Consider the following 27915-nt stretch of genomic DNA (forward strand, 5'->3'; position numbering starts at 1 on the left):
CAAATAATTGATTTTTTCCTATCTATTTGCATCACCAAATGCCTTTCTAAACTAAGAAGACAGATACATTCATATTTTTATACCTGCAATGTACAGTTTTCTTTTCGCTTCAGGAACTCCACAAACCTGGCCACCACTCCTTGTGTGCTTATGACTTCATCTATTGGAGGATTTGGTTCTGTTTAAAATAACAAATTAAATTAGATACATTCATTTCTTTGTAAAGAAATTCTCAAATTACTTCACCAAAACAATACTCAATGACATACTGACTGTTCTTTCCTTGGAGTGTGCTCTTTTTCTACAATACTTCACTAAAAGGCAATGGATTCCTATCTGCCAACATAAGAAAACTCCAGTGTATGAGGTAATAAGATAACATGATTCAATGCACTGATACACCCAGTAGTTTAGGCCAACTGATTTCAGAGCAGCACCTCTGTGCAGTCCTGGCATGCACATGTGCAGAGGAACTTTGATATATCAGCATGTTTGGGCCACAGAGACACTGCCTACAACATTTAAACTTACATCCAAGAGGAGATCTCACATATGAAACACTCAGTACAGATTTCAAGAAAAGAAGCAACTACTACATACATCAAGCTGACATTGTGTCAAGCAGATCTTGACCCGGAAATTTCAGTGTGAAAATCAATTTTTATTGCTGTCAAAGCAAAACCACATGCTAGGGAGGCTTCTACAGTTTTCTCTATGTAATTTCAGCCCTTACCTTTAGAAAGCAGCTTTCGGAACTTCTGGGTGGCTGAGAGCTGCTGTTCTGGACTATTGGAGAAAATCATCTCAATCATATCCGCAGTGATGACTGCACTCTAACATTTAGATGGGGAAACAGAATGAGGGTAATAAGACAGCAAAAGAAGAAAAAAAAATCTAGAATTAGCGACAAACAAGTTACATTTGCTAAACCAGTATGAAGTATATTTCTTATTGAATAAAAACTTAGGTAAAACCATTATGGACAAAAAAGGAATCATTATATATGTACATCTACATAAGGCAGCATCATTCTCAAGTGCAGCTTTGCTTTACTGAAAGACAAAATTCAAATCTTCCTCAAGAAATGGCAAGAAAATTACTCTTCAGAATTTTTCACTGGTATTCTCTCCCTTCCTCTACAATAAATGTAAAATTGTCAGCTGTAACAAAAAGTTATTATGCTAGCATTTAGATTTCCCTAACATGTACATTTTATTTACTCTCTCACACCAAAATGTATAGGACCTGTCATTTCTAGAAGAGCTGACAAACCTAATGCTTGTTATCAACACCAAGTAGAGGTATTAAATTTTCCATAATAATGATGGATTCCAATAATATGACCACATTAAATCAGCAACCTTTCTTACGCCACGTAAAATCTGACATTCTGTTCACCACACATGTAAAGAAGCATAAGAAAAGTCAGATTTTTTTTCTTCCACTTCTAATCTAAATCTTCAGATGCATCTGATCCCAACCCTTAGACATACAGGGAGACAGATGACAGTGCTGAAAATACTTGAGTGTTGTCTGTAACAGCCAACAGCTCCAACTGTTAAGAGCCTGAAATTTATGGCATTTAATACAGCAAACTGTGTAATGACACTATCTATCAACTAGGCAAAATCCCTTCCTTACTTTTTACTCTCTTATTTGTTTAATATAAGCTTCCACACTTAATGATGTTTAGGACTTACCTGATATTTCAATACCATCTTGAAGAGTGGAACCATATATTCTATAATTTATCTACCACACTGTTTATAAGCACTTCTCTGTTTCTTAGTAATTTTCAAGACTCATATAATCACCAATGGCTCAGCCTGACACCTATGGAAACATCCTGTGCATACTCTGAACACAGACACCATGAAGATCAGCGACACTTCTAAGTGAGAACTGCACTTTTCTTAAACTTTTCTGTTACAGAACGGAAACCCTTACCATTTGTCTCTCCAGGGAGAAAGAAAAAAAGTCTAATTCCCACAAGAACTGTTTTTCTGTAGTTTTAAATTATAGCATAGAAAGGAGTTCAAGGCCTCCTGCAGACAGTTAAGCTAGGTCTAGCAGTGTTTCCAACACTCTAGTTAAAAACGGTGCTTGAAAGTCTGGTAAGAAAGATTTCCACCGAGTCCCTTTTTAACTTTTTAAATTGCAGTAATACACTGCCTAATTTGTATTTTCATTATTCTAGCAGTATGAATTTCAGATTAAAAAAAAACTCTGGGCGACAGCTGATAGAATCACCTGGAATGAACACTAAGTCTAGGAAGTGATCAACCTGCCAGGACAATGGCATTTTATTTAGTTTTCTTGACCACCTATCCTCTGAAAAACCACTTGCTATATATCCCTAGCATTCTTCTCCCATATAATCTGTTTCAGGGTGGTTCATTGAGACAGGTGTTTCAGAGCTGTCCACCTCTGAATGCATTCTTCATATCATTCTGGAATTTCGTTCCCATCACGTCACTGCATGACAGACTTGCCCAGTTTCAATCAACACTGTATTCATTTCTCATCACTTACAGAAGTCATCTCCATGTTGTTCATCTGAGCCTCATGGAAGCCCCCATCTGACATCACTTCCTCCTCTGTTTCCTCCTCAGCTGTTGCAACATTTCGGCGTTTAAACAACTAAAGAGAGAAAGTATTTAACATATGTGTGTGTATATATATATATATATTTAATATATATTACGTAGCCAATACATTCACAGCATGTTGCGTTAGGCTGCTATAGAAACTGCATAAGCTATCACCTGAGAGAAGGCAGTAGGCAGTACACTGGCTACAGGACTTCAACTGACAGCATGAGGAGAAAGCTTAGCCATGAAGTAAATGAAAACAACAATGTGTTAAAATACAGGCGCCTAACATTTCTGGAAAATGTTCACTGATATCCCCTTCTTTTCTTCACCATCTGCCTCCATTTACAAGCTGTCTAGCTTCCACACCATTGCTTTCTTGCAGAGGATGCTGGGGTTCAAAGACCTGATAAATTCCTGTGTATTACACATCTTCATAGAACATCTGCAGGGGCTCTGACAGTTGAGTTACAGTGGCAAAGAGCACTTTGGAGAATGATCATACCTGGGATGAGCATTTGGTTTCTATGACTTAGAGAAGGTACCCAGTTTAAGATGTCATGAGAAGAGATGGAAAGGCCACTGGTCAGACAATTTTGTTCAAACCCTCAATCTGCTCTGGCCTATGCTACACTTGAGTGAATGAGGAGCACTCTATGTGCTGTAGAGCCTGTAAAAGAGGCAGTGAAGTGTGCAAGTGACTGATTTCAGACTGACTGTGTATGAATTCGGAGGGCAGGAACAACTAAGGGGCTTGGGAGAAGCAGAAAGGCAGAGATACTGCAAGACAGGACTGTTTAAGGACTGGCCACAGGTATCTCAACTGCTGTGCATTACCTGCTCCTCTCTCTTTTGCTTCCGTAGCTGAAGACCCTCTTCCTCCCGCCTGCGACGCATCTCGTCAGGGTTCAGAGATTTGTTCTTGTAGCTCTTCAGCCGGAAATTCTCTTTTCCTGAGGTCGTCATGATTCCTTCACAATGCAATTTAAAAAAGACGAAATTACTCTTCAACAATACATCATTTTATATTGTGTCTACCCTTTAAACTCTGTAGCCATGAACTTCCAGCCACTATTCCTCTATATTCCATCACCTAACTTCCAATAAAATTTAGAAGGCAGAAAGTAAAATTGAATTGCCAGAATTGCCAACAGAATTGCCACTTCGGTGTGTCAGTTCTTCACATCAGTCCAACAAACTTTTGTTTTATTTTTTTGATGCTTCAGAGAGTAAGTAAGATATTTTATTAAGAACCAAGGTCTTTAAGGCAGAGTACAATACAGCCTGGGTGAAAAAGAAAACTGCACTAAAAAATGTTAACATTTCTCCACACAGAATTAGCCAAATTATATACTCCTGTCTTTACTCATAAATGAAGGTGTCTTAGCTGCTTTTAGCTGAATTTACTTTGCATGTGAGTACAGGGGCTTTTTTTTTTTTTTTTGCACTTCCAATGTTTTAAGTTAATTCAATATAACCCTGTTGAAGAAACCTGAAGAAACCCTGTGTTCTTTCTATCAGGAACTATTTTAGGCCTTAGACAAGGCCTAAAAGGAAATTGAAATGAAAAAAAAAATTTTAGGTGAAGACGGTTTAACCACTGAAAATGCTCAGTCCTGCATAGAAAGCAGTGCTATTGTTCTCCTCCCCACCCCCAGTCCCTAATCCTACCACTGTTTATGCAGAGGGGCCTTTTTTCAGTCTGTGATTTCCAAGTACCATCTGTCTTACATAACTTAGTGGGTCAGCATTTATAGCTGCCCATGATGATTTGCACATGTACAACACCACACTTTGGAGTCACTTAGCATAAAGCAGTAGGTGGAGAACTGTGTGGAAAGAACTCATCCCCCGGAAAGCAATGGGTGTGGATCAGGTCTCTACTCTTAGTGCTCCATTCTGCTGCTACTTCTCTCCTTACATCATTCCTTTAAATCCAAAAGAGGCTGGGAATCAAGTTCTCAACATGTCAGTATTTCCATGCATCTTCACAGAGATGCAGAGTCTCCAACATATGGTAAATGCTGTAACACAATATTTAGGAAGCTGCACTATACAAAAAGTTACTCTAAGGACTTTTAAGGGTCTCCTTCAAATGCTCTAATGTGCTGTATTAAATAAGCTACCTACCTCAAATTCCATAAGCACAGAATCACCAGATCATAAATGATCTCCTGTGCACTTTTTACTTTAAAATGGAGCAACATGAGTCTATACAGATTCTCAACAGCTTAGGTTTCCTCCTTAAAATACATCAAATTAAGCATATTAAGTCTACTCTAATTACTCTTCTTTCAGTTAGCACAAAGAGTTGTAAGAGAATTAAAAAAAAAAAAACAACTCAAATATGCTTCTTTTTAGAGCCCTTTTTTAAGTTGCTGCTACCTGACAACCATTTATAAGAATCCTGATGATCAGAAAACTGACTTTCACAGAAAACATTTTGGACACCACTTCAATTATTACTGTATTCTGAGAACTAAGATTTAAAAAACTGTTCATGGACACAGAACTACTACATCGATTGTCAATCAGTCACAGATTGCACCGAATGCAACATAACAACCTGAATATATATATAACACCAGCCTTATTTTGCTGAAAAAGCTCTCCTGAAATGGCCTTTATTTTAATAAAGGTACAACAAAAAGATAAATCTCAGGGTGCCAGAAGTTCCTCACATCTTTCTTAACAACTTTGAGACCCCTTTCCTCCTGTGTTTACACATTGAGTTTGAAGTGTTTGTGTTCCTTACAGTACACTTGGCAATTACATGTTCTTCACATTAAGTGACTACTACCTGCATATTAAATACACGTACTACTTGAATAAGACAGGGACTTTAACTGTAAAAAGAAGTTCAGTCAACAAACACTCAAAATTTCTTCCATTCCTAAAATACTTTGAATAAAGTATTCTATATACTTTAAAATAAGCAAGGTGAACCCAAACACCAGATGGACAACCATGAGCTAGAAGGACACTCCTAACAGGAAAACAGCTTCGCAGACCCTCGGATCATTCTGTCCCTGACCATGAATAAACACACGTGTACACTACAGCCCAGACAACATCTCAGGTCTTCCATACCGTTATTAAATTCTCCATTTTTGTCTGAAGTCTGTCTTCTCCAACTCATAAGACTGTAATTGCTGTTATTTGGGATTTCAGGACTTTGATAACTCCTTTGATAAACTCCTGTGGTCCTTTCACACCTTCAATTTTAACACCTACAATTTCTTAATTAAATTGAATTCTTGACAGGGAACATCTTTATCCCTTAACACCAAATTTCATCTCTTATTTCTATTATGCAGCCTCCATATAATGTTCCAATGTTTCTAAAGATCAATGACCAACCTCCTCATAAGTAAGTTTCCTTACTGTATTTACTAACCTAGTTCCCCCCCATCTCCCAATTTGCATATTGATTTTCTTCCAATTAATTTTGCTTCTGTCTTTAAGGTAATGATTACTATTTTCCTTTCAGAGTTCTTTTAGCCCCTCCTATTGTACCTTAAGTCATTGTTTCATTTATTGAAAATACAGGTATAGGATGTACTTGAACTCTTTCCCTGACTTTACCACAAGCCCTCTACCCAACAGCTTCACAGGCATCATCTTTCTTACACCCTCTCCAAGCCGTAGCTGCAGGTTTTGGCTACGCTCATTTCTGACTTTCAAGACAGCTCACTTGGCTGACTAACCCCTTCCTCTATTTCATGAGTAAACCATACACTAAAAATCCTTTCAAAACAGTGTATTGTCCTTTACCTGGGAGTACAAACACCTACCACCAAATGATGGGAGATTTTTTTTTTCATTAAAAGTCAAGAGATTAAACTCCCTTCATCACTGAGAAGTTACCAATCCAACCAGAGATGGGTTCAATAACTTACTTTATAGTAGGCTGTCAGTGGTAGTAAATAAACAAAATCCCAGCACGTAGCCACGCACCTGTTGTATACATCTGTCTCTCCAACCTCTATAACTTAAACCCATAGTTATTTTCTACAAGTAGCTCTTACGTCCTGAATGTATCTTAAAATCAATTCTTTCTTTACCATTCTTTCGCTGGTTTCCTTACTACTGGTGAAAAATTCAAAGAGTGCATCAAGGATTTCATCCAGCCCACACATACTTAGAGCATCTTTGGATTTCCTATTCAAAAGTGTGAGCACACAATGGCTTTTTAGGACTAAAAATGTAACAACTCTATGTTAGTTGTTACAGTCATCCAAAGATTGTTTGCTATAAATCTCCTCCTCCATTCTCAAGGATGTAGCTTTTTCCCCAGACTAAACCACAGAAGCAAAACAACTTCAAATTGTCTCTCTGGTCTTCAGCAGCTTTGATGCAACTTAGTTGCAACTATTTCAGTGGTCACTTTAAGTTCAACCTTGCAGCAAATAGCAAACCCGGGGTCTTCTCTGCACTGTCAAAATTAACACTACTTCTGGAGAAAATCTGTGGTGGTTGTCATGGAAATGTTCTACCCATCTTTTCCTTCCTAAAGATAGCACGGTATTGTCCACATTTTTTGATACTCCTGGCTACAGATAAAAACCTCTGGAGACCAGGCAAGGAATTTTCAAGGTGTATTTCTTGGGCTTTTGTGCAACACCACTCAAGCCCCATACGATACTTTCTCCTTTCTCAGTTTGTCTGCCATAAAAACAAATTTTAGCAAAATTAAACCCACTAACTATTCCTGAATGTCTGAATTTCCACAAGGAAATTTTTTTTGCTAAGACATGAACCCTACCAAATGTGGATGGATTCTTTGCACACATTTCTACAGGAAATAAGAAGCACTGCATTTCTCCTTGCTCATCAAGTCAAAGAAACTCTGAAGCACTAGGAAATACAGAGTCACTTACTGCCATGACCTACCTTGTCCCAAGCAATCATCTAAACAGGAACAAAACTGAACTCCCTGCCTTCTTAAATCAGCTATCACTGTCACTAGACTTAAGGGCTTTGCCAGAAGAAATACCATGTGACTAATACTCTTGGATATTTCACATGTCAGAGGTACCAAGATGTAAAAATAAAGCCCTTATAAATCAAGAGCTGCATAACTATATATATATAAACTCAGTTATTTTTTTACATGTACCATGTATACATAATGAAAATAAGATTATTAAATCCACTCCTGATATTAAAGTCTACTAGAGGCACACTTTCTGTCTTTGGAAAGAGGGGCAAGAATAAGAAAAAAAACATGTGCTTCAGAAGTGTAGATCTATACATGACATTCTACCTCACAATGGGACTAGGTCGGAAGAGGAAGACTTGAAAATTACGGTAAAATAGGAGTTTGAAAAGAAACAGTGTGATAATTTTTTATCACAATACTCATGCTATGAAAGTACATTTCCTAACTGAGACAGCTGTCAGAAGGAAAGGAATCACTGGAGGCAGACTTGGGAGCTCTGCTGTGCTGTCACACTGCTGTCTCTCCTTTAGAATGCTGCCAGAGAGACATAGAAAAGACACAAGAGGCACCATCAACCCTGAAAGGACAACTCATGTTAGAAATGGGACTGTCAAGACAGAACTCCAAGCAGTGAGAAAAGCTGGAATTATTCAAGAGAAGAAATGCACAAAACTTTTACTTCCAAGAAGATTTTAGTTTGTTTAGTGGCTCTGCAATGGGATTCTAGATGTCCTATAGAAGACGTTTCCCCATAATCACACTTCTTGACATGAAGCCAAATACCTACAGCACAGCCTGGACAGATGTTTGAGCAATTCCCTGAGCTCTGATTACAGGATACATCAGAAGGTGATGAGTACCTAGTTCTAGTCTCTTCAGTGTGAGACTAGAAAACCTATCCAATTCAAAAAGCCAACCTGAAAGTAGCACTTCGTCATTCATAGCTCTCATCAACACACTCTCAAAACAACCCAACATTTTGGCCACAAATGTGTCTGGTTTTTTCCCTTATAAAGTGCAGATTTTGGAAAGTCCTTCTGATTTGCTTTTTGGTAATTCACAGGCAAAAAGTCAGGATGCTAACAGGAGTATTTAATTCTCATGGAAGTAAATGGTCAGCTCTCTTGGAGAGGACAGACAACGAAAACCCTTCATAATAAAATCATTAATAATACAGGGCACAGAATGATAAAAACATCACCCAGGAATAATGCTATTTCCCTGGAAAAACTTCTAGAGCAAAATCCTACATCTGGCACCATCCTACAGAGATGAAAACACATCCACCAAGTCTCTACACTGTTGACAGTGTTATCCAAGAGAAAAAGGAAAATAAAGGAAATCGACAGATTGACTTCTCTCTCCACTACTGTCTCCTGTTGTTTCAAAAATCAAGCTCAGCCAGACAAACACTTTGACGAGGTTGTACCTACTTCTTTTGCAAAATTATTTGACAAACCATACTGACTTATAGATGTCTGTGGGAATGCCCATCAGTAGAAGCATCCACATCATCTGAGACACAGGGGTATTACTTCCTCTCGGTCCTCTGACTCTGGTAAAGCTCAGGACATCTACAGGAAAGAATATTTAATCATCTCAACTACAAAAAGCTGTTGTTCAAGCACAGGACAGCCAATTTCCAAGAATTCTGCTTACCTTTCTCTAGCTATAAAAGAGGATTGGGAAACATGTCTCACAGTCACTTTACAGTATTTGCAAAGACTATAAAGTAAGTTTTGCTGATGATGTATCAAACTCTAGCACTAACAAGGAAAGAAAACAATCCTGTGAATTTCATCTTCTGTGGTTTATGAAAGCTGCAACAGCCAAACAGAAAGAAAATTTCAAGGAAGTATATTTCTGGATGCATAAAAAGAACAACTCCTAACAGAAACAGAATTACCTGACAATTGGTGCTATCTCAGAAACTGATCTGGCACACCAGCCTGTATTACTATTTAAACCTACTGACAGCCACAGACACATGGACACTTAATTTTTAAAAGTCTGAGGATTGTGTGCAATGTTTTTGCTCTTTTTTGAAGAAACACTGCTGAGCAGATTAAGAAGTAATGCATTTACAAGGCTTATTGGAAAACAGCTTTAGCAAGGGGACACACACAATAAAAGATTATATGCAGTGTATCTAGCACTTCACTATACATTTACTATCATGCAGACATGTACAAGATGTTTTGGGTTCCGTTTATTTTTAAAGGTCCGTTTGACTTAACAAGCCAGCAGACAGAATTTTCAAAGTTCCAGGAAGCTTTTAACCTGAAAATGTAAACATCTTCAAATCTGTTAACTGAGACTTTCTGATTTGAGCTGAAAACACAAAATTCCTTTACTGCGTTCAAAGAGACTGCAGCGCAATAAATCTGTTTAAATTAAAAAACCCTCACCTTCATTTCTATAACCCCACAGTCCCCAATCAACCTGAAACCAAAAGGTCCCACAAGTCATAACACAAAGCAGCAAGTGATGGGGAATTAAACTATACAGCCACACAGGATTACACTGACGTTAAAAAAAATAACCTTATGTTAATGTGCCCATCCACATGAAACAACAGAAGTGATTATTCCTGTGTGCCAAATGAAAATGCAATCTGTTTTACTTTTAAAGAGGAGATACATTCGTATTTCGATCAAGATTACAGCACATCCTCCCTGCACTCACAGAATGGGCTGGCCAACTGTTTTTTCTGTAAGGTCATAGCTAAAAGAGGGACTGCTTGAAAAACCACATTTGACAGTCATCTGTCAGAAAAGAAAGATCACGCTAACATTTCCAAATCCCTAACTTGCCCTAAACATTCTTTATGAGTGAACAAGAGTGCACCTTTCAGAATTTCATACCATGAAAAGAAGAATCTCTGACAGTTTAAAACAAATTAGGTTAAAAATAAACTAAATTATTAATTAAGTTGACTTTGTAGTTTCAAGCAGCTTTTGTTTAGGGTTGGGAATATCAGAGGCACTGAAACCAAAGGTACCTCATGCTTCCCCGATGACAAATCTGCCTGCCACAACTTTATTATTTGCTGTGACTCAGCACTGTGGAAGATGTGTGCAAACCCACAAAATAACAGTAAGTCAAAATTCTACTGATTTTATCCTAGCTTTGGACATCAGCAATAAAAGAGTCACACAGCACTGAGATATCAGCCACATCAAGCCAAAACCCACAGGCACTTCAAAGCTTGGTTATGTTCATTCTGCCTCCCCCATCCCATTTACACCTAACAGCCCTCCTACCAAAAGCTCCTGAATCGAACAAACAGCACATTCACAGAGACTCCTCTTTTCCAATAACTTATCAATACAAAAAAAAAGGCAGAATAAGAGCACATAGGTAGAAAGAAGTAGAAGAAAGGATCCTGTGGAAGTTCTAAAAGATTATCTTTTAAGAGGCAATCTCACTCTACTTCAGACAAAAACCACAACGTAATGTTAATCATGACATTATGATTGGACTTTACTAATAGACACATATAGTTTGTGATCCACTAATGGGTGGCTTGTTTCCCAAAATGACATTTTTGTAATTCAACAGGTGAATTTGCTTCCAAGTGTTACCTTAGCACTAAATTTGGTAGGCTTACAAAGCCTTCTTTGGAGATGCACTCAGGATGTTGAGCCACACGGTATTTATTTTATAGTTATAGAATCAGCACATCACTTACAAATAATCTCAACTTTACATAAAATAAAATAAAGATCTCTGTGGGTCAAACCAGTTGGTATCTCACAGAACGTATTAATCCTCCTGCTGAGCCTGACAAGCACTCCAAACTACCAAATAAAAACAGAAAAACAGAGAAAAGAAATACTCTGGATCACAAGGAAGCTGTCAGCAGCAGGTGACTGGCTAAATCTTAAGTTTTATGTCAAACTGAAAGCTCAGAGTCCGTAACTCTCGACACACATCCAGGACAGTAGTATTTCTTTCTGTTCCAATGTGTTTTAGCATCTGTCTTCTCATGACATTAAGCAGTAATTATGTTTCAAGGAAGTGTTCACATTATTCCAAACCAGATTTCTTCTGTCACTGAACTCCATTTATTCCTGTCTAACATGAACAAACCAGAAGTGACCCTGTGATGTGCAGTCTACCATTACTTTCTAACACTTTTTCATACCTTCCTGCTACTAACATCCTTTATAAATCAATTCCGGTGAACGGAAATTTACTGTCACCTGTCTTAGACTGCCTCTACTTTTTATCCTCAAAATTAATTATTAAGTCTGTGCAATGTTTAATGCAATTCAAGATATTCAGGAGGTGGCATAATATAATTTCCAGTCCTACTGGTCTACAGATTTTCTATTCAGTAGAGGTCTTCAGAGTATTTATCTTAAAATTACCTCCTCTGTTTTTCCAGAGTCCCTTTACCTTGTCCACAATAATTTAAAAGCACTGATATAGCTACAGACCTTGCATTCTACTGCTGGCATTATCTTGAAAACTCCACATTCATTCTCGGAAATAACATTGAGCAGTTTAATCCACTTACTTGCTTAACAGACTTTAAAAACTGTAACAGACTAGGTTTTTTTTTCTTCAGAGCTGAAAAAAAGCTGACTTGCTGTCATAATGCAGCCTCTATTATCTGCAATTTACATCAGCATTCCTTTATTTGTATCATTATATTATTTAAACAAGTACATCCATTATGCTTTAGCCCCTTCATATGAAGCTGAATAATTTTTCTATCACTTCAGCTTCCACTTGTTCTCTGAAAAATAAGTGGTCTGGTCTTTCTAACTTGTTTGTCCATTTCATCATTCCAGAACCTCCTGTGCAGATATTTCAGCTACTCAGAATATTTCATGAAGTGTGTAATTCCTTTAATGTCTTTTATTTTTCTTGACTTGCTCACAGCCTGCTAGGCTCGCTCACTATTCCCTTTGGCCTTCAGAAGTATTTAAACAATTAAAATAAATTCAGCTATTTGCTGCTGCTCTTCTATTTGTCTTATGTTTCAAATTAACATTAAAGCCTGTAGGCTTAAATCACATTGTTTTTATTATCTTCTGTATGCTATTTTGGAAAAACTTGATTTCAGTTTTTCAGGGAGGCACTGTTTCACATCCATTAACCTCTTGCCATAAAAGTTACATTTTGCATCTTAAGAACTTATTCGCCTTTAAAGGTGCGCTTTTCTTTAGTGTTCTCAGAGATAGAAGTCAAACTCCCTGAAGAACTAGTAAAATACTTCAGAAGAAAAAATTCACAACCCTGTGGAGGGACAAGCAGAAAGATTTTGAAGTAAGCCTGCAGAAACAGGATCATAAAAGAAAACGTACTGTTCTATTAACGTTAGCTTATTCAAGAGATGGGGAGAAATTTTTAAAAAAGCACTGTATAGAAACACCAAAGGTGAACTAGGACTATCAAATAACCTGCTTAAATGAACATTTACACTTAAAAGTTTCTATAAAGAACCTTTCAGAAACTGCTACAACTGACTGTAGGACTTTTTAGTTCTCATGGTGACTTGGGCCAGTGCTACTGCCATGGGCAGCATGCCTTTCCCTTTCCAAATGCACTAAACTGAGACTTTTCCAGGGGCCAGCACTCAGCTGAAGATACAGGACCACACGAGCATGCCAGCTCTGAAGTCACCAACACAGAGAACATAACACTGGAAAAAATCAACACAAGGGACACTGAGAGCAAAAGGTGAACACCCTGGTACAGTATCAGAATAAGAGATAGGATGTAACAAAGACTGTGGTTTGAAGTTGGGGGGCAGATGGGGGATGCCAAGCCCCCAAAAGTCACATCTCTCAGAAGTGAAGCATCACTAAACCTGTCTGAGAGATTGAGAAAGGAAAATCCTTGCTGAGAAAAATCTAATGTGTCATCTTAAGTTACCGTGCCTCAAGCTACGATTCATTTCCCCTGTGCCTATGGGTAGGTCTAAAGGGTAATTAAAAGGTGCAACCACAGTTGAAGTAGAAACTTCAAACCTTGTTTTGAATGAGCTAGTTCACATGTCAATGCAGGTGGTAACACTGAAAGGAGAACACAATGAAGTTACAATAAAAACAAGGCCAAATACACAAAAGGTCAGCTTGATACAACCTATTAATTTACACTGTGCTTCATTAATTATTCTCCTCTAACTACTAATTGCCAGAGATACATTAAAAAGTAGCTTTAAAATAAAGAGCTTCTAAGGATAAAGTTGCAATCCCATTTCCCGAGAGCTCATAAACATATCCCAACTTTGTTAAGTCTTTCATTAACATCAAGCTGTCAGAGCAGAAAATAAGCCAGCAAACAAAAAATCCAGAGGAACAGCAGCTTGAATAAAAGATAAAGGGACCATTAAACACCACCATTCAGCACCATTTGGAAATTCTGCAGAAACAGCAGCCCGGTATTTTCACAGCTCATGACGTATCTTTTCAGCCCGGAGTTTCATTTTCATGAAACGCCCTCAAGAGGCAAAGCTTAAAATCATTGTTACATGGACCGCGCTACGGGCAGCACAGATTTAGAGACTATGAATGGGACGAGTTTCTATTGCATATAAAGTCTCTGGAAAAGGATAACTGGAAAAGGCTACCAAGCACAAACCTTTCATTGTATACAGGCAGTCAAAGAAATAACGCTGTGAAATAATATGAGGCTACGGGGTGATATTTGCAGGGAGATACAGAACTTTTTTAAGATCTAACACAACTAGGGAAAAAAATATAAAAAAGCAAAAGCTTGAAAGATCCGGGAGAAAGTCTCCCTTCCCCTCCACAAAATCAATTAGGTTGGTTTAAGACCTCTCACATCACTAAGTGCAACCGTGACCCAATACCACCATGTCAAACAGACCATGACACTAGGTGCCACGTCCAGTCTTTCCTCAAACACCTCCAGAGACGGTGACTCCACCATCTCCTCGAGCAGACCATTCCAATGCTTAAGCACGCTTCTCGTGTAGAATTCCTCCTGATGTCCACGCTAAACCTCCCGTAGCTCCGCTTAAGACGACGCCCTCTCGTCCAGCTGACGCCCTGCCCCTGCTCGCACCCCGTCCCGCCGCGGGAGCAGCAGCACCCGGCCAGCCCGATCCCTCGGCACGGAGTTGTCCGACTCCGCGCAGCCAACCACCGCGACTTCCAGAGCCAGCGTGCGGCCCCGCCACGGGCACAAGCCAAAAGAGTCCCTCCAGCCACGAGGAGCCTCTCCCGGGGCAGGGCAGGACCGGTCCGTGTCTCCCCAGTTCCCCCGCGAGGTGCGGGTCCCGGTCCCAATCCCGGCCCACGCGCGCGCCGCTCCCGCCGCGCCGGCCCCGGCCCCGCCCCGCGCGCGGCCCCCGCGCGCCTGTTGCGCGCGCGCGCGCACGGGCCGGGGGTTCGCCAGAGGGCTCCCGCCGCGCGCGGCACCCCCGGCCCGGGCCTCCCCTCACCCCCCGCTCCACAACCCGAGCCACCGGCAGCCGATCCCCGCCCGGTCCCTCCTCCCGCGGGGACGCGGCCCCGCGCACCGCCCGGCTGCCGTCACGCTCGCTCCGTCGGGGCCGAAGTAAAGGGGCCTCCCCCCCGGCCCCCGTACCTGCTGCCGGCCCGGCGCGGCACCGCGCTGTCTCTTCTCGGGCCCGAGGCGCGCGAGCGCCGCTCCCTCCCTGCCTCCCTCCTTCCCTCCCTGCCTGCCCGGCGCTGGCTGGCGGCGGCACTGCGCACGCGCGCGGCGCGGCGCGGCGCCCTCTGGGAGGGAGAGCCCTTCCGGCGAGACCGGCCGGCGGCGGCGGCGCCCTCCTCAGGACGGCGCGGCCCCGAAGGAAAGACTACGGCTCCCGGCAAGCAGCGCGCGACCCTGCGCGGCCGCTCCTCTCCCGCCATGGGGCACGCCGGGAGCTGTAGTGCGACGGGCGGTGGCGTCGCGCCCGGCAGGTTTTGAGGAGTGGGGAGGAAGTGCCGCGTCCTTTCCTCTCCTGAGGGGCCGTGGCAGCAGGCCGGGGGAGTCGCGTGCTGGGACACGGAGGTGGTGGTGGTGATGGCGCAGTAGCCGCCAATGTCACGGCGGTGTTAGGCCCCGGCGCACCTCCCGCCAGCGCCGCTGCCAGGGAGCTTCGTGCCGGGAAGTGCTGAAAGGGGCAGGGATGCTCCAGGAGCTGTTACGGACCAGGATAGCGCAGCGGGCTGATATTTCCACTTTAATTAATGCAGGTGCCGTAGCGGTGGCATCGGTGTCAGCACAGACCGCGTCACTGCGGGTGCGGCCAGCAGCGGAGCCATTCCGCTATGCCAAGGACGATGCCGCGGCATCCACGGACAGAGCGACGGCCGCGGGCCGGAGTGTCAGCACGAAAAACACCACAGCTGCTGGTCAGCCACGGTGTATGATGATGCGACAGACATGACATTAGATTGTGTGACACAAGCGGGCCCGCAGACCCACAGAGGAGTACAGGGGGACGATGGCAGGATGGGGACCCCGAGCAGCACCTGCCAGGCTGCTTCCAGGCCCATCCCAGGAGCCATCACCCACTAAAAGCCCATTTCGAGAGGCACAGGGGCACAGTGGTGGGTGGGAACCCAAAATAAGGACTCAGAAAAAGGAACACCCTGTCCAGCCCCATCCCAGGGGAGCCTCAGCCCCAGAGCACCTTTAGGATTGGGGGTGTAGCTGTGTTCAGGGGTGTGGGACACAGGATGGGATGAGGGGAAGAGCATTTGGGCATTGCACAGGACTCATTAGGGAGTGGTTAGGGCAGGAAGCAGGGGTGATCTAAGGGACATAGGGAAACAAATGCATCATACAGGAATAAAAAGGGGCAGTCATGTGTAAATGGTTTGTGATGGTGTGTCCACGTCCCGAGCCTGATTGGTGCAGCTCATCCTGTTTTCTCATTAAACTCCTTTTGCACTTTGCCCTGAGTGAAGAACTTGTGGCAAGAGCACCACAGGGAGTTGGCTACTGGGGGGCTGGAGAGACTGGGATTGAGGGGCAGCTACTGGGCACTGCCTGAGCCCAGCTGCTGGAAGGAGACACACTGTACATGTGTGTAAATCCTTCTGCAAATACACGGGTATACACAGATGCTCCCTAGTGCACCTCACTGCTGCTCAGCTGGAGCAGGGTGTGGGATGAGACTGCCAGTGCAGTGTGGGAGTGCTCTGTGTGGCTGGGTGTGTAATCCGTATCCATGTGTATTTGCTTAACTGGTGCATGTGTGAATTTGTGCATGTGCCTAATGGGAATACAAACTCTGTCTGGCTATTGCTGGGACATGGGCATGGGCCTGCAGCAGCCTCAGCTCTCTCAGGCTACCAGATCTCAGACAATTTTGCCTCATCAATAGATACATATATTTGTGTACATATATACATTGGTATATTTCATAGGGCTTCATATAGAAGCCCAGCATTTCTACCCATTGAATTGAGATAAGATAGATTAAAGCAGACAGGGAACAGCTTTCTCCCAAAGCATTTGCACCAAAAAATAAAAAAATAACAGTACAGCTTTTCTTTCAGGGATTTCATGTTTCTGGCACCATACATAAGCACATCTGTAATGCAGCCAGAGGTCTGGTTACAGTATTGGTTGGCATTCCTGATATACCTTGAATCAAATTAGCACAGTTATGGGTGGCAGCAGAGATCTTCAGGTACCCCTGGTTTTTGTGGAAGTCTGGTTTCAGGTGCAGTTGCGCTAATGCAATATAGGTACAGGGATGAAGTCTAGTTTCCTGTCTCTCAGCTCTTCTTCTCCCTTCTCCCCACCAAGTGCATATTTTCAGGCGTGGTGAACTATGTTCATTATGCATATCTTGTGATAACCTGCCCTTAACAGCCATCACAGATGATACCTTTTTGGATCACAGTCATCACCTGCAGGCAAGGATTTGCAAAACCTGGGGCCTTGTGTGGGATGAGGATGTGAGGCAACATACCAGAGAGAGAAAGGCAGGTCTAGGCTGTCTGGATCTGTGTGGTCACTGAGCAAGGCATGGAAACAGCAAAAAAGCACCACCTGAGTTCCAGCTGTCTGAAAGCAGAGATACCTGAGACCACACTGACATCAGGTGCTGTTAAAATTAGGACAGAAGGTAGCTTCATTTCTGACAACTTCTGAAGCCCTGAATGTTTTTGAAATATGAATTAATTCAGCTGGAGGGAATTTACTCTTAAACCAATACACAATTTTAAGAAGAGTTTTTCATCATGGGAAAGGGAAGCACACCTAAGAAGAGTTTTTCATCATGGGAAAGTGAAGCACACCCTCAGCATGTTTTTAAACACAGCCTGAAAAGATGACAACAACATTGAAGGCTGACGAATGACCCTGAGCTGTGGGAGGAAGAGTGGAAGTGGGCAGAGTAAACAGATCAGCCATCACACTGTAATTGGGTAAATTTGAGTTTATGCATAATACCCCTGGCTCTTGTTTTCCCCAGTGCAATGGGATGCCAGAAAATGGTATCACGATAATACAGCTCTTTCTAAAAAAGGCCATGGAGCCAGACTGCTGACCATATTTAGCTCTACTAAATTGTGATTGGCACCAGCAAGCCTTGGTTGTCACCCACTGACATTTTGTTCAGCCCTAAAAATGAAAACAGTTGCCTGCACTGTTTCAAGCCATGAGAGTCACTGGGGACTCACAGATAGGGAAAAAGAAAGATAAGGTAAAGTAACAAGTTCATCGTGATTTAGGATCTCAAAGCCACCTCAGCCAAAAGGGTTATTCTGTGTTTCTGAGGCAGTCAGAGGTGGCAGCAAATGGCAGCAGGGTCACAAGGGATGTCTGCAGCCAGATGGGGTGAGCACCCGCCAGGGAGAAGTAACGCCTGCCCCATCTGCACCCCTGAACCTCACTAGCATGGACAACCTGTCCATACTCAACATCAGTAGGAAGTGCTCACCATGGAATTCACTGTGAAATGCTTTTATGGGTCCATGCCTGCAGTAAAATATGACTGCTTTCCTTTGCTCCTTTGCTTCTCCAAGCTTGGCTGAGGTGCTGGGAGCTGTACCCTCAGGCTTACTCTTGGTGGCTGGTGGGACCTTTTCATTGTGCAGTGGAAGGATTGAAGCTTGGGAGTCTCTTGGGGGGTCCCCAGGAGTAGGGCAGGCATCTTTGCCCAGCTGCTCGAGTCTGGGCCATTCCCACTCTCCTTATGCCCACCCTGCCTGGAGAGATCAGAAAACCACCACTGCTGTCTGTGCCAGCTGCTGCATCCAGTGACAATAGAACTGGGTGACAAGTCCAACTGCAGAAACCACAAACTGGCGTGGGCACCCAGGCGAGTTAAGTTGTAAAGGGCAAGCCTCCATCAGAGAGCAGCAGGGAGCTGATACAGGACAGGGGAATGGGTTTGATCTTTTCCTCTCATGGAGAGGGCACGGAGTACTATTGGTTCTGCCTCTCCACTTGTCTACAAAGTATCACTCCAGGAGTGACAGAGTTAACAAATACAGTGGAAGAGACAGCTCTGTAAGCTGAGCTACATGGTCACATGCACAGGTTTTATTTTTAACATCACAAAACTACTTGATGTTTCTGCCTGGGCTTGCTCTGTGTCCTTCTGTTCTCTTTCTTTGCTTGCAGCTCTCCCTCACCCACCTTACTTCAGCCCAGCTGAGCACAACCAGGAGAGAAGTGTTTGGTACCTTCACAGGGACTCTATGATCAAGGTAAGGCTTTGTAAATAGAGTTGGAGTATTTTTTTGACAAACCTCGATGCAATGTAATGGTTACTGTAGCAAGCTATGAAAATCAAGACATCTTCAAAACAGCCTTAGTAATTAAGATGAAATAGAATAATCATGAGATGTCTTAAATTATACTAAAACAGACGCAGCTGGTAACTGTGAGCACTTCTGTGACATACTACTCTAAAAAAAAAAAACCCTCCATAATATATTCAGTAAATTAGCTATAGTTTGCAACACTGTATGTAAGATTTTAAAAAAACTAACATGCTGATTGTAAGATGGGAGCTTCAGCAGCAGATCAGATGACAAATCAAAAATTCAATTTCTCTTATTTTCAGGAAACTCAGAGAGGACAAGAAGATACAGTAAGGGTCAGAGGAGAGGCAAGAGCATTCTCATAGCAAAAGTGCTTATACTTAAACGAGTTTTGTAGATTGAGACTGCAAACTTTATGTTGGCAGTCTAGACTGAATTAATGATGAAGTAAGAATTACAAGAGTTAAAGCTACTACTATACCATTTAGTCTTGTGACTGCTCAGCAATTTTTATTAATGAATCTCTTTTGTTTTTATTGCATGACTTAGATCTTAACCAATAGCTCTGAGGTTCTTTACAGTGGGAACCTTTCAGAAAAGTATGTTAATGAGATTGTTACCAGAGCATAAAATAGAACCTGAGCTCCCAGAGAAAAAACATTGTTTGGACCATTATCCTCCCCCCTTTTTTTCCCCTTAAACTGCGATGAAATTGGACCTATTATTTCAAAGCTCTTTTTTAACTCATACCAAGACCAAACCCATTTCCTAGCTACCAATGCGGAGTGAAAGTTTGCTTGACTGTGTCTACCAAGGACAGCACAGACGTGTCCAAGGAGCAGCAGAGCAGCTCCATGTCACAGACTGCTGATCTGCCTGTCTCTCACAGGGCTCCCCAACGTGCCTAGCACAAGATACTGATGCTAAGCTATCCTGCACAATGCCACGAGCCCAGGGGACCATTTCAGCACCTGGAATTTTGGGGTGGGTTTCTCTCTACATTGTGGCTACATTGTACCAGGTAGGGAGGAGCAAAAACCATTGCTGATATAAATCTTTTAGTGGGAAGTGCAGTGCAGGGGTCCCACCATCAGTGCCCTGTGTTACCTGTGGCTCACTAGTCTGAAGTCTCCCTGCTCCTCCTGTAACAGCTTTAGTGCATTTCACCAAACAGAAATAGAACAAGCAAATTTTGGTGCCACTTTACTGCCTGTGTGCATCACAAATTTTCTAGGCAAGAGGGAGGCCTGATGGTGGAACAGCTTCTCTTGATCTCCATGGTCCTGCATGTCAGGTGTAGGGAGCTGAAGAGAAGCTGATGTGCTGTTCTGAGAACCTGAGCAATAGTCGTACTCCAGAAGCAAGGCAAGGAGCACGGACTGGAGTCCTTGCCCAGATGATACACTATACTGTGGATTTATTTTTTTAAGTATAAAGCAATTCCAACCTATTCAGTAACTCTGAAATAGTGGTTATTGCCACGAAACACCACAGCCCCATCCAGATGATCCCCAGGTAGGAAATACAGGCAGTAGGTCCCTAATTGTCACAGCTTCATCCTTTCATTGTTGGGCTTATCCACCAAGTCAGTTGTTTCACAGAAAATCTTCCTCCTCTTGATATCTTATGGATTTGAAGTTCACCAGGATTGCCCTGGAATCAAAGTGCCCCTGTGAAATCCACGTGAACTTGTTCAATGTCACCTCAAAAGTAGGTCTTGCTTATGCTCACTATTAGTGTTATCGATGAAGATTTCATCTACGCCTTTAATTCTCTCTTTCCACCTGCCCTGAGTCATACCATACTCACTGCCTGCCTCATTTTAAGTTTAGCTGTCAACCTGTATATACAAGGTCAGTCCAAGTGGCAGCTGCAGAGCAGGAGTGCTATGAAGGACAGTGACCCACTGTGCTGAGTGCCAAGGGGGTCACTCAAGCTGTAGCTGTCCCTGCTGTGGATGTTGAGGTGTGGAGTTTGACTTGTTTAGAGGTTCCCATGATTCCAGGTGGAGGCATTCTTAGATTTGCTTTTTATTTTGTGTCTAAGGAGAGGACTTAAGAGCTCCTGAGATTCATGTACAAATGCAGTACAGTATGGTTTCCAATGGCATATTGATTTTGTCCTCACCTCTAAGAAATTAAAATATCTGTTAAGCAAAAGAAGGCCCAAGCTTGATTTCTTGACAAGGTTATTAAGCAGGTAATGATTGAGGAAATGCAGTTCATGAAAGGAATAGAAAATCACTAGTTAAAGAAGACTTATTTTGTGTCCTAGAAAAACTGATTCTACAGGTGGCTCTGCCAGGGTTTTTGTGCGGGAGGCATTCAACTGCAAGTGAAACATAAGAACCTGAACATCTCTATGCTTGGCATATTTGCTTGGCATTTATATATTTGTATAAAATACCATTTTTAATTTTATATATTTTCATCTTTCTGTACTTCAATTCTGCATCTGCCAGATAAAAGCAATAGCATTTTTCAACCTCAAGTGCTCCTCTAGTACTGTGAAGTAAATTCATTATTGTGAGCACAATTAGATCTAAGATAGTAAATATACTGACATGAAAAATTCTTATATTGTAAGAAAATTAATAACTGTATTCCCCTCAAGATTTCATTATGATAAGGATGAGATAACCATTATATACTAGGTAACAAGGGTTAAATACATGCAGTGCATTGCCTATCTACCCTATACACTTCACCAAAAGTATTCACATTCCTTCTGTTGGAACGTTATATATAAACTTCAGCATTCTTGGCTCCAGCACTTGGATGTGAACTTTCACAAGAGTTTTTTAGGAGCTTGTTATCATGTTGTAAAATTTAGAAAGATTGTGTTATGTTCATTTGCAATCTCATCTCAGAGGCTCTCTTTAGGATCATTATTTGAGCTTCTGGTGGCCCTTTCTGAAGTTTCTTCAAACTGGGAGGTATCCCTTGATTCTGTGCAAAGAGCTCAGGTACAATATATGACCTTAGTATGTCAAATGGTCAGTCACGTGCCAAATGAGAAAACACTTGTATTATTTTGGCTCATTGACTGCAAATTAATTAAATATATGTCTCCTGAAAATAAATTTTAATTTGTTTATAAACTGTAAGTTATTGTCACTGAACAGGTCCACTCCAGACATAGACATAGCTGCTGTTAAAATAGCAGCTGTGTATTTTTAAACCTTACTTGATTCGCTGTCATGATGACCTAAAAATAAAAATTTACCGAAGTGGACAGACTGTGGACTGTAATGTGCATTCTTTCTTTAGACAGTAGCTTGAGCATGATTGAAGTAATCATTTCTGGTGGGTTTTTTGTTGTTGTTGTTGTTTCCTAACCCAGACCTTGAGAAATTTTGCAAGTTGCAGGGAATCAAGAAGTGTATAAGTTAAGAGAAATGTTTTGTCACCTGACTTATCTGTGTGTCACCTGCCTCTGGATGTTATGTATCAAACCTACGGAGGCAAAATTTGTAAATTTTCTGCTGAGTGTTTTGAGTTTGTAGTGTGTGTACTTGCAATAATACCATCAACTAAACCACAGAGCCAATTAAATTATCAATTAAAATACAGAGCTCCTGATTACTGGCATGTCAGAAAAGAAGAACCATTCAAACTCTGATAAATATCAGAAAGAAGCTCTCTGTCCATTCTTCCTGTCCTCTATGTTCACAGATTTGACAATGAGAAGAGAAGAATAGATATCTTTTGTCTGAAAAGAACAGCATATACAAGTTAGAGATGAGGTTAGCTAAGCTAAAAATGCCTGAATAACAAGGAAGACTGATTCTGCATCTGAATGCTATGATATGGTCACTTTTCATAAACAAAGCATGTTTTTTTTTTTCTTTCGCTACATATTATTTGCATGGGATTTATTTCAGTACACAACGTGAAAGCAGGCTACAGGCTTCTCTCCAGAAACTTTGCCATCAGTCCCTTTCTGTTTTTTGGAGAACAATAAGGCCTATCCCTCTACTGTAGGGCGGTTTTTATCAACTATTTCTCCCCAAAAGTTACTTTTGCAGTGGAAAGTGTTGTTCACATGGTCATGTTTTTATTGCAGTGTAATGTACCCAGCCTGCCTCTGACCTTATGCAAGTCATGTCTGGGACTATTTTTAGAGATTATATTTGCAGCAAAATGCTATAAGAATGAGAGCAGCAAGGATGCAGCCAATGTGAAATAAATCCATCTGTATCTCCTTCTTCTCTGAGCTGCATAAAAGTAGATGTAATTAAACAGCCTAAAGCGAGACAGTGCCACCCCAAAACACATGTATTTAAGGGCTTCGTGTGGCTGAGGCCACCCTGGCCAGCACCTTGGTATCACATCTGTGCAGAAGTCAGTGCTTCCCAAAACAAGGCAGGGATGTTATAATGGGAAGTCACAACATTTTATTTTCTGCATTGCTGTCTTGAGCTCTTTCCCTGAAAAGGTGAAGGTACCTGAGCCTTATACTTGAGAGTGTAAGTTTGTCTCTGAGTAAAGGGACCACCAAGGGTGTGTTCCTTTACTCAACAGGGCCAAGAGGGAATGGGGTTGATTCATTATGAGTGTGTAAGCAGGTATTGATCAGCATTAGAAATTGCAAAAGATGGAACAAATGTGCAGTTAATGCACATCAAATTTTCAAATGTGAGTTTTGGTATTTAGTGCAGGGACTCACATCCATTGCCTTTCCCAGACATCTTTCCTTCTCTGGTGTTGTTCATGACTTCCACTGCCAGGGTAAAGGTGTGAAAGACACATAGTTAAGAGAGTACCTTCAAGCAGGAGAAAGGAAGCTCTTCACATAGAATCTCTTCCCCCAGAACCTGAACCCACTTCCTCTGCAGCACATCATTCCTCAGGGCTAGGTCACTTAACTCTAGGTTTGCAAAAGAAAACACATCTAAGGTAAACACTACTGTGTTTTCTTTAACCCTGGAAAAATAAAACGAAGTCTAAAATATTTTACTAGCAATATCTATCTTTTCTCAGACCCAAGTGAGAGCCCCTTGGGCCTACGATAGTTCCTACTGCATGAAAGGAGTGGGGGGCGGGGGTGGTGTGGAAGATTTGTCAAAATTTTTTTCCTATTTTCACATAAAAAAGAAAAGCACCCTGGGTCCTGTTTGAAAACAAAACTCTAGTTCCTCCTTATCATTAGCTTTTTTCTTTCCACAAAGATTCACAGTGATTCCAGAACCAGGCTGGAATGCAGCTCAAGTAGTAAGGAGCAGGAAGTCAAAAGCTGGGAGGTTTCTACTTGAAGCAGGTCTTCTATGGTCCAAGTTACTGATACAGTTGAAGGTATCCAGGGAAGTAGCTCCAAGTCGTGGCTGAGCAGCCTCTAGTTCTGTGGGTGACTGTATGGAGCTGGCAGTCACTTTCTCACAGCCTCATTCCCACTAGAAGTGCATGTGATCACCTCATGTGTGGAAACCAAGTATGGGCATGAAGGGTCCACGGCCATCCTCATTCCTTCGACAGTAACACTTATCCTCTTGTCTTTGCCACACACAGCACCAGGCCCAGAAAGCTCCCCCTGGGCAGCACAGGCACTGTGGGCAATGTTTCAGCCGGCACTGCCGCGCACCCATTGAGATCTCCGTGTCCTGCATGGTGATCAGCTGCCAGCTCCACTGTGGGGCCACCTTCCATATGTGCAAGGAGGAGGAGCACAAATTACTCTGCCCCTTGGAGCAGGTGTCCTGCCTCAACTCAGCCTATGGCTGCCCTTTCTCCATGGCCCGCTTTAAGCTGGGGAAGCACCTCCAGGTCTGTCCAGCCAGTGTTGTCTGCTGCTCAATGGAGTGGAACCGCTGGCCAAATGTGGATTCGGACACAACCCTGCACAAGAATATTATGAGAGAGACCTTGAATGAAGAATGTCTGGACACAGCTTTGGCACTCAGAGACCAGAAAATACTTTTCAGGACTTTGAAAGTAGCTGAATTATTTCCAGAATGGAGGAAAAAGGATGAACTGGAAGAACTAATGGATCAAGCGATGGGTGGGGAAGCAGGTGCTGTGGGAGGAGCTGCCTGTGGTTCCCAAGAGGGCAATGACCAGTTTGAGCTCAGCCAGCGTGAGCGGGAAGATTTGGCAAAGGACAAGGAGGGAATGGATCTGGGGAGTTACAAAACCTGGGAGAACATTTTCAGCAAAGAGCTTCTGGCTTGCCAGGTAACGGGCTCAGCAACCAGCACAGGACAAAAGACGGAGGAGGCTACTAAGAAAACAGCATCAGCCTCTCATGAGGCCAGCTCCACAGGGAAGGCCAAGGAAGAACCTGATGGTGCAGAAGAGGGAAAGAGCCAAAAGCCTGAACAAGTTACACCAAGTAGAGTACTGAATGGACTGGCTCCCTGGCAAGAAGGGGTCCTGGAGAGGCTGAAGAAGGAAGTGAGCGTAGCTGATTACAACATGTATCTGGTACATCACGGAGGAATGCTCATCCGCTTTGGCCAGATGGCTGCTTGCACTCCTAGAGAAAAAGACTTTGTCTATGGGAACTTGGAAGCCCAGGAGGTGAAGACTGTCTATACCTTCAAAGTGCCAGTTAGTTACTGTGGCAAAAGAGCGCGACTAGGAGATGCACTGGGCCACAAGATGCCAACTTCAGACAAGTCAGTGGATACTTCAGAACTGGGAATAAATGTAGAAGAACTACCTAAGACAAACATAGTTGAAGCCACACTGCTCTGTGCACTGGAAAAAGAGCTGAAAGGCCATGAGATCTCTGAAGCAAGAGGTATTGATGGACTCTTTGTGGATTTTGCAACACAGACATATAACTTTCCTTTGGAGCCCTTCTCCTCCAGTGCAGTTCTAGCAGATATTCTGGATGAAAACAGCCCACCAGAACTGCACATGGAGCTCTACACTGAATCTGTAACCAGAAGACACAACAAAAGCAGTTCAGCTTTCACATTCACTTGCAGCCATTTCTTTAGGAGGGATGAGTTCCCATCCCACTTCAAGAATGTGCATGCTGATATTCAGTCATGCCTGGACGGATGGTTCCAGCATCGCTGCCCACTGGCTTATTTGGGATGTCCTTTTGTCCAAAATCACTTCCGCCCCGAGGGACTTAAGACCAAGGTTATTTACAGCAAGCCTCTCAAGACATTTGCTATTAAACCAGAGGTGGACAACCTTCTTGCTGAACCAGGCAAGTGCAATTCCATAGTAGATAGCCGAAGGAGAAACAAGGACTTGCTGAGCAGCCTCCCAGTGGAAGTGCTCAAGTACATTGCAGGATTTCTGGACAGCTTCAGTTTATCTCAGCTATCACAAGTGTCAGTGCTCATGAGGGACATCTGTGCCACTCTTCTTCAAGAGAGGGGAATGGTCCTGCTGGTTTGGGAGAAAAAAAGATATTCCCATGGCGGTACTTCTTGGAGAGCTCGCAAAAAGGTAGGTGACTGTGACACTGGGGAAAAGAGTCATAAGTTCTCTTCATACAAAAACATGGGAATGACTAGAAAAGCTGCATATAAGCATGCAAATATGGGGAAGGTTCATGAGGTTGTGAATTTGCACAGGGGTTTGTTGTCAGGGGCCAGGGCTGTGGAGTGCAGTACATCTAGCAAAAGGATGGAGGTGTAACTAGGCATTTCCTGACTAGCTGAAAGTCCCTGCCCAAGCTCATCTTGGGTAATCCTTTTGCATGTGCACCATTTCTAGGCATTGAGGACTAGGAACTCCTGATATTTAAGTATCACCATCCCCATTAAAAATGGCAGGTGATAACTAAAGCAGCAAAACCAGCAAGTGTGAGGTGCATAAGAATACAGACACCATTTTTGCTTGCTATGCCAGCCCTGCACCATCAGAAGTTCATTAGAGTGTCCAGAGTAAGTAATGCACACCCACTGTAAGCATAGACAGGTATTTAAAATCCTCGTTTCCTCTCCCCAATTCCTGTCCCCTCTCTTGTATTAGATCTGGCAGTTCAGCAGCCTGTTCTCCAGAGTTCACAACTGGCAGCGCAGCGATGTCCCAAGCATGTCGGAGCACCTGAGGAATTGTCCCTTCTACCAGGTGGAGCGCAGGACGGACCCCGTGCTGCTGACGGGCATGAGTGAATCTCGGGAGCAGACTCAAAAGACTTTGGTCTCTACTTTCAAGCACAGAGTCTGAACTTGCTTCCCCTCTGCCATGCTTCCTCCAGGGGTCTTGAGATGAAGATTTGGGGATTCAGGTGTAAAGATTATTGCTTCCAACTCTCCTTTGGACATACAAAATGGGCTTCTCCCCAGCTGTGTTTGAAATCTCTGCTTTTTTTTTTTCCTGCACTGATTTGTTAAAACTTTAACTACTGCTTACTAACATCACATGCTTTCCATTTACGTCTCTATTCCTGGTTTAATACAGCATCTTGAAGAAAGCAATCAGGATCTTATTTAAAAACAACGTTTCTGCATCCTTGAAGGTAGGCTGCTGCTCCTGTACCATGTACCTGAGGGAAGCAAGAGCAGTAATATACTTAGCTCAAACAGATCTGAAACACCTTAGTTTTCTCTGGAAAGACAAGTTCCTGGAGGACAAGTAGATGCCCCCCTGCCTGGCAGACCTAGGGACTGCTAACCTACTCTGACATGTAGGGAAAGGAAAAAGACACCCCAAAATTACATTAATTAATTAGAACTCCAGTAAGAACTTGGGAATTCGCAGCCACAGAC

At 42.6% G+C, this 27915-nt stretch overlaps 2 protein-coding genes across 2 annotated transcripts in view; one reads left to right on the forward strand and one right to left on the reverse strand.

Moving 5' to 3' along the window:
* Positions 1-15110, reverse strand: part of KPNA1 (karyopherin subunit alpha 1) — a 47927-nt gene extending 32817 nt beyond the window's left edge. Inside the window, exons 1-5 of the mRNA XM_062515531.1 lie at positions 15100-15110; positions 3429-3562; positions 2533-2640; positions 734-833; positions 84-178 (exon numbers count right to left, since the gene is read on the reverse strand). Coding sequence (XP_062371515.1) covers positions 84-178; positions 734-833; positions 2533-2640; positions 3429-3557 — 432 coding nt within the window. The 5' untranslated portion in view covers positions 3558-3562; positions 15100-15110. The remainder of the gene's footprint in view (positions 1-83; positions 179-733; positions 834-2532; positions 2641-3428; positions 3563-15099) is intronic.
* Positions 15111-15964: 854 nt separating this feature from the next.
* Positions 15965-27421, forward strand: FBXO40 (F-box protein 40). The gene is made up of 4 exons (XM_062514881.1): positions 15965-16070; positions 19102-19187; positions 24752-26647; positions 27176-27421. Exons 1-4 carry the CDS (start codon positions 15965-15967, stop codon positions 27371-27373), a joined length of 2286 nt encoding a protein of 761 aa, XP_062370865.1. The 3' UTR covers positions 27374-27421.
* Positions 27422-27915: the final 494 nt, after the last annotated feature.

Source organism: Cinclus cinclus, chromosome 2 (assembly GCF_963662255.1).
Source record: "Cinclus cinclus chromosome 2, bCinCin1.1, whole genome shotgun sequence".
NCBI classification, from domain to species: domain Eukaryota; kingdom Metazoa; phylum Chordata; class Aves; order Passeriformes; family Cinclidae; genus Cinclus; species Cinclus cinclus.